A 12,260-nucleotide genomic window follows, 5' to 3' on the forward strand; every position below is an offset into this window, starting at 1 on the left:
GGAAAATCCCTACCTGCATTCATTCTAGGGGAAATGGCATTTACTGTTCCAGGGACTTTACATATGCTAATTCAATCCCAACAACAACCCTAGGGGATTAGTGCTATTCTTACCCCCACTTTTCAAGGGTAAGTATGTTGCTAAAGTCCCACAGCTAATACATGGCAGGCGTAGGACCTAAATCCAAGGTGGTTAACTCCACCACTCACAGTCTTCAATTCTGCTCTATCTCACTTTAGAAAGTAAGGAAGGAGCTGCATAAAAGACAAAAAAAGGAGGAGAAAGTGCAGAGAAGAGGTAGAAGAGACACAAAGCATAGAGGAAAGGATAGCTATCAGGAGTATTAAACTGAAAGAGGGCTGGGGCCCCTGGGTGGCACAGTCGGTTGAGGTTGAGCGGCTGACTCTTGATTTCAGCTCAGGTCATGATCACAGGGTCCTGAGATCGAGCCCCACATCGGGCTCTATGCTCCGTGTGGAGTCTGCTTGGGGCTCTCTCTCCCTCTCCCCCTGTGTCCTCCCACCCTGCACACTCTCTCTCTAAAATAAATAAATCCTTAAAAATAAACAAACAAATAAAATTAAATTGAAAAAAAAAAAAAAACACTGAAGAAGGGCTAAATTCTATGCCTTTTTTAATGAATTTATGACATTGAAAATAAGAACATAAAATTGTCCTTAATATAAGAGCTGAGGAAAAGGACAGAGTAGAGCTAGGTGGTGGGATTATTAATGACCAAGTCAACCTACTTTACCATTTTACCCAAGCCTTGCCCTTGAGAGGTGAATTATGAAGTATGTATAACAGAGAAAGTTTATTACCAACAGTTACTTTGAGTTCATGAACATTCCAGATCAACTTGTTTGCAGACTTGCTAAGCAAGATACTGGGTATTTTCCACCCACTGATTGCTTTGTTGATATAATGTAACACATTATAACAGCTAGATATTTGGGGAATGAAGTCTTTCTGGATGTAAAATATTGAGGATTTCCATAGCTGCCATACCCTTACCCAGATCACATGTACATTAATAAATATAATAATATAATGGGAAGAAAAATTGCCTTGTCCCCCCTTAAAAGTTTTTATTATAACCTAATCAAGATTGGGTGTTAAGATCATGACCTTTAATTTACTAACCCAAGTGATTATTTTATTTGAAATAATTCATAAATATTCACCCACGTTGAGTCAAAGATTAAATTATCTCTGGAAAACACTACATGTTGCTGTAGAACAGACCAACTTTTGTTTATGCTCAAGATGGTTATACGGCAAAGAATATGGGTCCTTCATTATCATCATTAAACACTGACTCAATCACAAATGATTCAATTTCCTGTTTAATAAGTTGCTTAGTCATACTCAGTGAGAGGGCTCAGGCTTATATCTTGATCTTTGACAGGAGAGAACGACGATGAATATACTTTAAAACTGTGGGTGATGCAGGCAGCTGACACTGAATTGCAATTTCAAAATCTCTTTTAAGCAGCTGCTACTCAGAGCTACATGAGTCAGTCCTTGCAGTTAACTGACAAACCTGGTATGCTTCATCTTTTAACTCCAAATTTCAAAGTACCTGACCAACATCATTTAGGGGCCACCACCTCTCTATGGAGTGAAAAGATAATATGCATAAATGTTTCATTTACGTATATATATATATAAAAATTTTACGTATATATATATATAACAAGTTAGTCTCTGGCTACATATATTAAATAAACGTAAGGCTCTTTTTTCTTCTTCCAAGAACACAAATATTGGTCATTCAAAATTTAAAACAAAGATCTCATTTTTAAAAGTTTGCCTCAGTTTCCATTTTATCTCAGACTCCTGGGCTAAGCTGCTTGATATTCACAGAATTGCCACATTCTCACTCTTCCCCTTCCCCACTCCCCCCACCCCTCATTTGTAACTACCAACATTTCCTCCTATCTAGTCCAGGATGATGAGTCTAGTTCTCATTCCCTAGCTCTAGCCTTTGACTTTTCCCTGAGGACCTCATTAAAAACTTTGCTTTAGATTCCCAGTTCTAAAAAACAAAATGAACTTTAAAAAATTAAATTAAAAATATATTTCATACTTAAATCTGATATCTGAAACCATACAAATCCTAGAAGAAAATACAGGCAGTAATTTCTCTGACATTGGCCATAGTAACATTTTTCTAGATATGTCTCCTGAGGCAAGGGAAACAAAAGCAAAAATAAACTATTGGGGCTACATCAAAATAAAAACTTCTGCACAGTGAAGGAAACAATCAACAAAACTCAAGGACAACCTATTGAATGGGGGAAGATATTTGCAAATGACATATTTGATAAAAGTTAGTATCCAAAAAATATAAAGAAATTATACAACTCAATGTAAAAAAAAAAAACAATAATTAAAAGTGGGCAGAAGACATGAACAGACATTTCTCCAAAGAAGACAGATGGCCAAAAGACACGTGAAAATATGCTCAAAATCACTAATCATCAGGGAAATGCAAATCAAAACCACAATGAGATACCGCACCACACCTGTCAGAATGGCTAAAAACAACACAAGAAACAACAAGTGTTGAAAAAGGAACCCTTATGCACTATTGGTGGGAATGCAAACTGGTACAGCCACTGTGAAAGACAGTATGGAGGTTCCTCAAAATATTAAAGAAGAATCACCATATGATTCAGTAATTCCACTACTGGGTATTTACCCAAAGAATATGAAAACACTAGTTGGAAAAGATATATGCACCCCCTATATTTATTGCAGCATTATTTATACTAGCCAAGATATGGAAGCAACCCAAGCGTCCATCCATAGATGAATGGATGAAGATGTGGTATATATAGATGATGGAATATTACTAAGCCATAAAGAAGAGTGACATCTTGCCATTTGCAGCAACATGGATGGATCTAGAGAGTATAATGCTAAGCGAAACAAGTCAGAGAAAGACAAATACCATATGATTTCACTCATATGTAAAATTTAAGAAACAAAACAAACGAACAAAGGAAAAAAGAGATAAACCAAGAAACAGACTCTTAATTATAGAGAACAAACTGATGGTTACCAGAGAGAAGGTGGGTGGGAGATGCGAGAAATAGGTGAGGGGGATTAAAGCGTATATTTATCTTGATGAGCACCGATGAATGTATAGAATTATTGAGTCACTATATTGTATACCTGAAAGTAATACAACACTGTATGTTAACTATACTGGGACTAAACATTTTTAAATATATTTTTCAGGCTTCATAATTTTCAAAATGTTACCAGAAGAATCCTTTCATTTGATCTCCACAGCAGCCTTGGGAAGCAAGTGAAACAGACATTATTTATACCTTCAGATGAGAATATAGGATTGGAGACGTTGGGAAACTCACCCAAGAGAACATGAACTGCCAAAGTCTGCTGACTCAGTCCAGTGTGATCTTTGCACAGTCTTAAGTTCTCCAGGTCATGAGAACCTTAGCTTTCAATGGAAATATGATTGAAGTCTTTTTTAAAAGGCTGATAGTTTTCAAGATCCAGGCTAGATTTTATTTATATAGAATAACCTCACATTATTCTCAAACCTGTGCTTTGTGTTCATTTCAGCAGCTTGTTTGTTCCTTCTTGTTTTATTCACTCAACTTGTATACAGTGATAGGCTAGGTAGGATGATGATCTTTTATGCCATGCCTAAGAGTCTGACTTTAGTTTTGTAGCTTCAGGGATTGGAGAGGAAGAGACAGAAAGAAAAAAAGTGGCACCTGCAACACGTGGTTAAATATTAGATACGTGGGGTCGGGGTAGCTTCTGAGGGAAAATGAAGATAATTGAATCACCAGTCTTACTGATCTTTGAAATAAGGAACAGAGAAAAAGAGGACAGATTCAAAAGACTAAACGAGGAGTTCAATTTTAGGTACTTTGGAAACATGGAACATTCAGAAGGTGTGTCCAGTAGAAAACTGAAGAGAAACGTATTTCATTAGGTTAGACTGTGGTAAGAAACAAATCCCAAATTTGTTTTTTTTAATAAGAAAAGTTTGTTTCTTGCTTAGAATATGTATCAACTGCAGCTCTGTTCTATTTGTTGTCTTCATTCTCTGATCATAGCCTAGATAGCAGTGTTCATCAGAGGCATGCCCAGAGCCAACCTTGCAATGACTCTTCAAGTTTTTGCTCAGATGCATCCGATGTCACATCAGTTTACATCCTATAAGCTGAAGCAAGTCACACGGCCAAAGTCAGCATCAGTGGGGTAAGGAAGTGTACTCCCACAGAGGGAGCATTGCAATTCTTACGGTAAACAAGCCAGGAAATGTGAACCTCTTTCAGGGAAATGAAGTAAATAATTTGAGACAATAATACAATCTACCACAAGTTTGGAAGTAAGTGTCATGGTCTATAAAAGAGATAAATTTGAGAATCATTAGTGTACAGGTTGCAGTGGAAGCCATGGGAATAAAGTCACAGAGTATTTTAGACTTGTGGGAAGAGAAATGTCAAGAACAAAACCGTTTTCTACATACACCTCCATATATACCATTGCACCATTGCTCATAATGTTGCCTTATGCAGAATGCCCCATTTGTTGCCCTCATATCCAAATTCTGTTTATAACAGTGTGGTAGACATTAGTACCTCGGCTCAGGTCATGATCCCAGGGTCCTGGGATCGAACCCCACATCGTGCTCCCTGCTTGATTTTTTTTTTTTTAAAGATTTTATTTATTTATTTGAGAGAGAGAGAATGAGAGACAGAGAGCATGAGAGGGAGGAGGGTCAGAGGGAGAAGCAGACTCCCTGCTGAGCAGGGAGCCCGATGCGGGACTCGATCCCAGGACTCCGGGACGATGACCTGAGCCGAAGGCAGTCGCTTAACCAACTGAGCCACCCAGGCGCCCCAGTACGATTTTTTTTTTTACCTCTTCTTAACAATACTCTGACTTGTTTATTGGAGTATCAGCTCTCCCTACTGTACAGTTTTGTTAGGTGGTAAGACCAGCTGTTTGCTTTTCCACTGTAGAAGCTGAGGGGGTCCCCAAAGGCTTCTTTGACTATATCCTTCCTTTTACTGTCCTATACTGTCAAGGGGGAAGTAAGTTGCATAAACTCAGCCAGTTGGGTACTTCTGAGTGAGAATTTGACTCCTGAGTAAATGCCACAAGGACAAGTGAGAGAGTTGTTCATTCAGTCCAGCAATGGAATTTGTTCTTATAGCACCAACTTCTATCCCTCTGCAACAGCTTGGATCCCTACCCATTTTAAGGTCGGTCCTTCTGCTTTCCCAGCAACTCTGTGAGCTCTTCTTCTGAACAACAATATCCTTATGATAAAACTTATTTTCCTTAAATCATTTAAAGTTGGTATACGAGCCAGTTCGGGTTTCCATAACAAAATACCACAGACGGAGTGGCTCAGTGACAGAAATTTATTTTCTCACAGTTCTGGAGGCTAAAAGTCCACGATTGGGGTACCATCATGGTCAGGTTCTAGCCAGGGTTCTCTTCCTGACTTGCAGATGGCCACTGTCTTACTGTGTCCTCACATGGGAAGTGGGGAGCGGGGCCAGATCTTTCTTCTTATAAGGCTGGAGTCCTATCAGACCCCACCCTTATGACTTCATTTAACCCTTCCAAAAGACCCCATCTCCTGACACAGACACATCGGGGGTTAGACCTGCAAGTGAAGGGTAAAGCTTCTAAAGGCCAAGGTACTAGAATAACTGAGAGCGATACTATATCATTAGTATTTAAAATAACTTATGAATCTAATTGGCCAAATGGGAGGGGCTGGTCCCTGGGAGATTGGGCTATTAAGGACAAGCTTCTTTTGACTTTAGGAGGGTATAGCTTCTGCCATCACTTTTTAGATCCCAGGTATAGAAATTGTTTTACTACTCATCAATGGCTGCATATTTGCCAAGTGTTGTAGACAATTCAGAGAGGAAGTTAAATGGGTTCACTTTAGCCTTTTAGGCACTTTGAGATATTAAAGCGGGGGGTGGGGGGCGCCTGGGTGGCTCAGTGGTTAAGCATCTGCCTTCGGCTCAGGTCATGATCCCAGGGTCCTGGGATCAAGCCCCACATCGTGCTCCCTGCTTGGCGGGAAGCCTCCTTCTCTCTCTCCCACTCCCCCTGCTTGTGTTCCCTCTCTCGCTTTGTCTCTCTCTGTCAAATAAATAAATAACATCTTTAAAAAAAATAAATAAAGCAGAGCAGACACCACTATCCTGGAGGCACACTGCCTATTTCTCTGTTTCATATTCTTTTTAGACCTTATCTCTTTGAAGTTTAACTTATTCTGCATTTCCTGTGAAAATTATTTTATGCATTAATACAAACTTTTTGACATCTCAAAATTCAGGTGCTACATGATGGGTGAATCTGTTTCATTTCTCAGCAAATAGGTTTTCCCCATTCCACATTCCCACTCTAATCCCTCACCCAATCTCCAAAGGAAAAAAAAAATTAAAAGTAATACATTTTTTGTTTTACATTATATTTTCCTCAAAATACAAACACTTTCATTGAAATTCTCTCAATATTCCTGCAAGGAAGGAAAATGCAGTGTTATTGCCACTTGAAAGCAGTAAAGAAAAAAAAAAAAAGGCTTAGAGTTTATCATGTAGATTTTTGGTGATGTTTCTCCTAATGCTGTCCATGAACCACTAGCATCAGAATAACTGGGAGGCTTGCTCAAAATCCATACTCTGAGTGCTACCCCAACTCTATAAGAACAGAATCTTTCAGAGCAGAATAAGGCATTAATCCTCAGGTGATTTTTGTGTACATTAAAGTTAAGGTATTATATCCTACTTTTGGACAAGGGTTTTGTAGAATGAAAACTTCAAGAGGACAAGCAATTTGGCTTATTCTCCCAGATGTCCCCATCATCTAGAATATTGGCTGACATTCATTTATCACACATTCAGTAATTACTGGTTGAGTGAATGAACAGAAAAGAACATGAAGCCATAGGCTTAAAATAGGACTAACAGGAAATAGGAGGAAGCATTTAAACATGCTAGAATCCTGGCTCCATTATTTATTGGTGCTTGATTTTGGACAAATACTTAGCCTCCCTGTTCCTCAAAGTTCTCAAGGAGACTATAGTAATAGTACTACTTGCTTAGTTTGTTGTGAAGAATAAATGAATTTAAATATATAGAGTGCTTAGAACAGTTCTGGTCTAAAACACTTAAAAACTTTGTCATTTAACAGTAACCAGCCCAAAGCCAGCCAGATCTGACGTAGATTTTCTCACTCCTTCAACACTTATGTATGTGTGTATATATATGTATATATATACATATATATATATATATATGAATGACTTGGCAAACATCAGAAGGTCCTCTCTTTCCAAAATATCTCTTTCACCACACTACTTGGTCTTTCATACAGGGGTAGAAATTTCCACCATTGCAGTCATTTTTCTAAAGTAGATAGGGAAAACAGTGAGCGTTTGCTAGTAAAACAAACACCTGTTACTAAGGATGGACTGGCAATCCCAAACGAAGTTCCCCTTTTTTCCATTAGCTATAGTTTCCCCCGTTAACCCCAGCCAAAGATTAATGTGTCAGTGTGCTCGCCAATGAGCAGATTCCAAAAGTCTACCCAGAAATACACCCTGTTTATTTTCTTCCAGAATTTGAGAGACCTACTTCTTTTAACCGCTGGGGTTAAAGAGAAAGGGAGTGGAGGAGTGAAGGGGTAAGTTTAAAAAAAACGACGTGAACACAGAATTTTAAATCCTGAAGACATTCATTTAGCGATTTGTTTTTGTTTTGTTTCTGTTCGATCCAAAGCACCACACCCCTTCCTGGAGTGAGCATTGATTATAACCAATATGAAGACAGGAGCGACCCCTGTCCCACAGATCCTGCGTCCCAAAGGAAGAACCGTTTTCTCAAAGTCGACTCCCTAGATCTACATCCGATAATCTTGGCAGCAAAGTAGGGATGGATTGGGACTGAACACGAAACCTTTTCGCAAGAATTTGATTAAGTCAGATAATTAAGACCAGAACACTTCCTTGTTTCTTCAGCTGGGAGGCGCGTCCTGGGAAAGAAGAGGGCGCTTTGTCGCGGGCCTTTCAGGTGGGGGCGCTGTGCGAAGTGTCTTTTGCGCCTCTGTCCGGGAGGAAAACAGAAGGTGGGAATGGAATACAGCTGAGATGCAAGAGGGCGTAGAGTGAGAACTACGACAGAAGCATCAGAGGGGGGCGAGGGAAAGAAGGAGAAGGAGGCGCGACTGCCGGGACGTCAGGCTCTTTGTCTTTCAAAGGCTGGCAGGGCCGAGGCGGACGCGACTGGGAGGCGCCAGGAGGCGGGGTCAGCACCGAGCTGGTCTCTGGCCGGGCGTGCCTCAGAAAGTCCTGCCCGTGCCGCGCCCTCCGAGCTCAGCGGGAGCTGGCTGCGTGGACCGTTTGAAGAGCCAACGGATGAATGAGCCTCCTGCTGGGCTGGGGGCCTCGGGGCCCCGCGGGGCTGCGAGTCTCGCGGGCGCTCCGGGCATCCTGGGGCGCGCCGGCTCCTTTCCGCGCAAGCTGCGGCGCGGGGCTCCCCTGGCTCCGGGTGCCCGGAGTCCCGCGGTGACGCGGGCGGCAGCGGGGCCGAGGGCGAGCGGAAGTCGAGGCGGCGCTCCCGAGAACAGCCCGGCCGCTGAGAACCTGGACTGCGAGCCGTGGGTCAGAGAGAAAGTGCTGTTTCTTCTGCACCCAGAGAGATCGTTGGGGACTCCAGGGGGCCGTGCACGGGAAGACGTGGCCGGTGGGGAGGACCAGGCGGCCGGAGAGGACCGGGCACCCGACTGCCCGTCTCTCTTTCCACGAGAAGAGCGAATTTCTGGCAGCCGTGGAGACGCTGCCTTCAGAGCCCTGCCGCGGGACCCCGCATCCCCACCCAAGTCCGTGCTTGTGCGGATTGTGGACTATCAGGTGACAGAAGAGGTCCTGTGGACCTCATGGACGAAGGGCCAAATGACCGCCCGGACCGAGGAGCACTCCATGAGCGCCATCACTTTTCGCACCAACAGGGAGTGAAGCACCAGGCTGTGGGGCGCCGGGACTCCGGAGAACCACCGGCTCTCCCTGCATAGGGAGAGGCGCCCCGCGTCCATGCCGCGGGGAGATCACCTCACGGTCCCCAAGGACTGGATTGCCCGAGGATATGAAACAGGAAAGAGGAGCCTTAGGAATGTTGCGGGCTGGTGGGTGAGCGATAAGCCTCTAAGAAAATGCTCTTCCGGGAGCGCCAACCTGTAATTAACCAACAGCAAGGACCTTTTGTAAGGCTGGGGCAGCGCAGCAAGGAGGCAGATGACACTCCAGACAATGCAGAACTGTGAGCAACGTAATACCTCCTTTGTGTCTTAAATACTGTGACGGTCTCGGGACCTAAGTCATTGGAAGAGGGGAAAGAGAGGTATTTTCAGATTGGTGAATTGTGGGCCCTTTGAAATAAAATCTGTTGTTAATTCTCACTTTGCAATACATCTCAAATGATCTCTTTCCCTGCCTCCCCGCTCTCTCTTTAAGACCTAAAATCAGAAGTGAAGTTTGATTCAAAGGGAGTGGGAGTAGATGGGGAGAGAGGCTTGTTTTAAAGCTGAAAAAGAAAGTAAAAAGGAATAGGAAAATTAAAATAAAGCAGCAGGTAAACAAAATCTTTCCTTTTTACTTTCTTCTGATGTGCACATTTTTCTTTTTTTCATTAAGTGTTAGAAAAAAAAAAAATGACTAGGAAAAGAAGAGGGGGAGAACGGAAGACCCAGCTCTGAAGGTTAAATGCCATTTAAAGGGGCTTTACTACCCCAAAGTATCTAGTCTAGTAAAAATGCTTTTTATCTGGTTTTTATTTATTTTAATATTTTAAATATGGCAGATAAGTCTGATCTAAAGGTAGATAATATATAGTTTGCCATAAAATAATTGTATATCTTAACTTCTGTCCATAGTCTCTTATTATTTGCATTCAAAACCGGGTTGAAAATACATCTCTCTTGATGCTGTTGGAAAAAAAAAAGTCTCTTGTGCTATTGAAATAAGTCTTTTTATTTGTTCCTCTTTTTTATTAAACACCATTTTTATTAACTCTGTAGTAGTGTGGTCTGGTTGGGGATCTGTGAGGAGCAAAGCATTCCCTCTAGAGGTGAACTGCTTGACTTTAGCACTGCTGAAGGAGTATTTGGTTACAGCAAGAACTAACAAGGTAAGTGGGATGCTGGCTTTTGAAGAGTAAACTGTTGAACAGTGCCCCCTACGTCACTCCTCGCTCTGTGCTCTTTATTTTCAGTTTAGAGTTTGAAATGCCCTCAAATATAATCTGATCCACCTCTTGCCTCCTGGCAGACAGGATAGGTAAGATACATCCCTGTATTACAGACGAACCAACCTAGGTGTAGAGGTCATGTGGCTTGGGTAAGTCACACAGCTGGTAATTGCATAGGCTTACTAAGTAGATAAGAATACGATCTTCTCGGGTGCCTGGGTGGCTCAGTTGGTTAAGCGACTGCCTTTGGCTCAGGTCATGATCCTGGAGTCCCTGGATCGAGTTCCTCATCGGGCTCCCTGCTCGGCAGGGAGTCTGCTTCTCCCTCTGACCCGCCCCGCTCTCATGTGCTCTCTCTCATTCTCTCTCTCTCAAATAAATAAATAAAAATCTTAAAAAAAAAAAAAAAGAATACGATCTTCTCCCTTTTAAAGGTTTGAGAATGGCCTTCAGTGGTACTTACTTGAAAGGAGTCAAAAGATGACAGGGCATCCTGGGTTTTCTGACTCATGTTTATGGGACGTGCTAGAAATAGCTTAATGCCCATGAGTTCTGCAAGGCCTTTTGGCTGGAGGATCACCACTGGCAGTTCTTAGGACTATGAGACCCACACTTGAGGGAAGAATGTAGCACCTGACCTCATCTGTGTTCAAAGCTACTTGGTAGTAGAAAAAGTAATATAGGCCCCATGAAGTGAATTATCTTTTCCTCCAACTGCTTTGGCCTCTGTGTGAGGTTAAACTTATTGGCAGACAGTTTTCAGGCCTGACTTGATGAATTTGGTTGTGAGTCATTATATGCCCCCAAGTGATTGAGCATTGAATATATAGTCAGCAAGAAAAACCTCCTTAACATGGACCAAAACATCATTTGGTTGCCTTCTCTATGGAGGCCAACTCTGAAGTTCAGCTTCTTGGGTTCAAAACTGTCCCACTTCTTACTAACTGTGACTTTGGGCAAGTGCTTAATCTCTCTGTGCCTTTGTGTCCTTATTTGTTAAGTAGAGATAATATATAGTATTAACCTCATAAGGTTTTTTTCTAGGATTAAGTTAAATGAAAAATACTCAGAATAATGCTTCACATATAATGAATGCTCAAAGTTAGCTGTTACTATTAGTGTTGTTGTAATTGTTTAGTTCACTTTTCATCCCAAGTAGGCATTAGGTTTTTTTTTTTTTTAATGTTTTATTTATTTATTCATGAAAGCCAGAGAGAGAGAGAGGCAGAGGCAGAGGGAGAAGCAGGCTCCACGCGTAGCAGGGAGCCCCATGCGGGACTCGATCCCAGGATCCTGGGATCATGACCTGAGCCGAAGGCAGACGCTTAACCATCGGAGCCACCCAGGCGCCCTAGGTTTTTTTTTTTTTAATAAAAAACAGTTGAAGGCATACAACACAAGGAATCCTGTACAATCCAACTGGTGATTTTTATTGATTCTTTTCTGCATTCCTGAAAGAAAAAAACTTCTCCCTAGCTTTTCCCAGCATTAGTGGATCAGTAAATACATCCTTAAATTTCTTAGAAATGACCTCCACATCTTGTGATATTTATCCTATGATTCAACAGCCTAAGGTACACATTGCTTGACAGGGTCTTTGAGGAGGTTTCAAGTCTACTTAGTTCACCTTGGGCTGTAGGAGTTTTAAATACTTTCTTTAGGTGTCAGGTTTCTTTTCCCTCTGGGATTTGAAATCTGATGCCCTGTTGTCTCAGAAAAACAGAATAGACGCAGTTTTCATTTTATCTCCTTTCTGTCAAAAATGTATTTCTTCAAGTCAGCTTAACTCTTTTAGTCCAGATATGTTTAGGTTAATTTTATCTCAAATAAAAGTCATTTTTATTTTTATTTATTAAAGGTTTTATTTATTTATTTATTTCTCAGAGAGAGAGAGAGCACAAGCAGGGGGAGTGGCAGAGGGAGAGGCAGGCTCCCTGCTGAGCAAGGAGCCAGATGCAGGACTGGATACCAGGACCCTGAGATCATGACCTGAGGCAAAGGCAG

General features: G+C 41.7%; 1 protein-coding gene across 1 annotated transcript; it reads left to right on the top strand.

The window, feature by feature from the left end:
- Nucleotides 1-7,818: 7,818 nt before the first annotated feature.
- On the top strand, nt 7,819-9,586 carry CUNH6orf141 (chromosome unknown C6orf141 homolog). The gene has a single exon (XM_034990306.1). The coding sequence runs from the start codon at nt 8,429-8,431 to the stop codon at nt 9,026-9,028; it is 600 nt and encodes a 199-aa protein (XP_034846197.1). The 5' UTR covers nt 7,819-8,428; the 3' UTR covers nt 9,029-9,586.
- The last annotated feature ends 2,674 nt before the right edge of the window (nt 9,587-12,260 follow it).

Source organism: Mirounga leonina, unplaced genomic scaffold, assembly GCF_011800145.1.
Source record: "Mirounga leonina isolate KUSES-001 unplaced genomic scaffold, KU_Mleo_1.0 Mir_53, whole genome shotgun sequence".
Taxonomy (NCBI): Eukaryota; Metazoa; Chordata; class Mammalia; order Carnivora; family Phocidae; genus Mirounga; species Mirounga leonina.

Excerpts from the sequence above, each read along its gene's own strand:
- CUNH6orf141 (XM_034990306.1), top strand. The coding sequence starts at position 8,429 with ATGAATGAGCCTCCTGCTGGGCTGGGGGCCTCGGGGCCCCGCGGGGCT.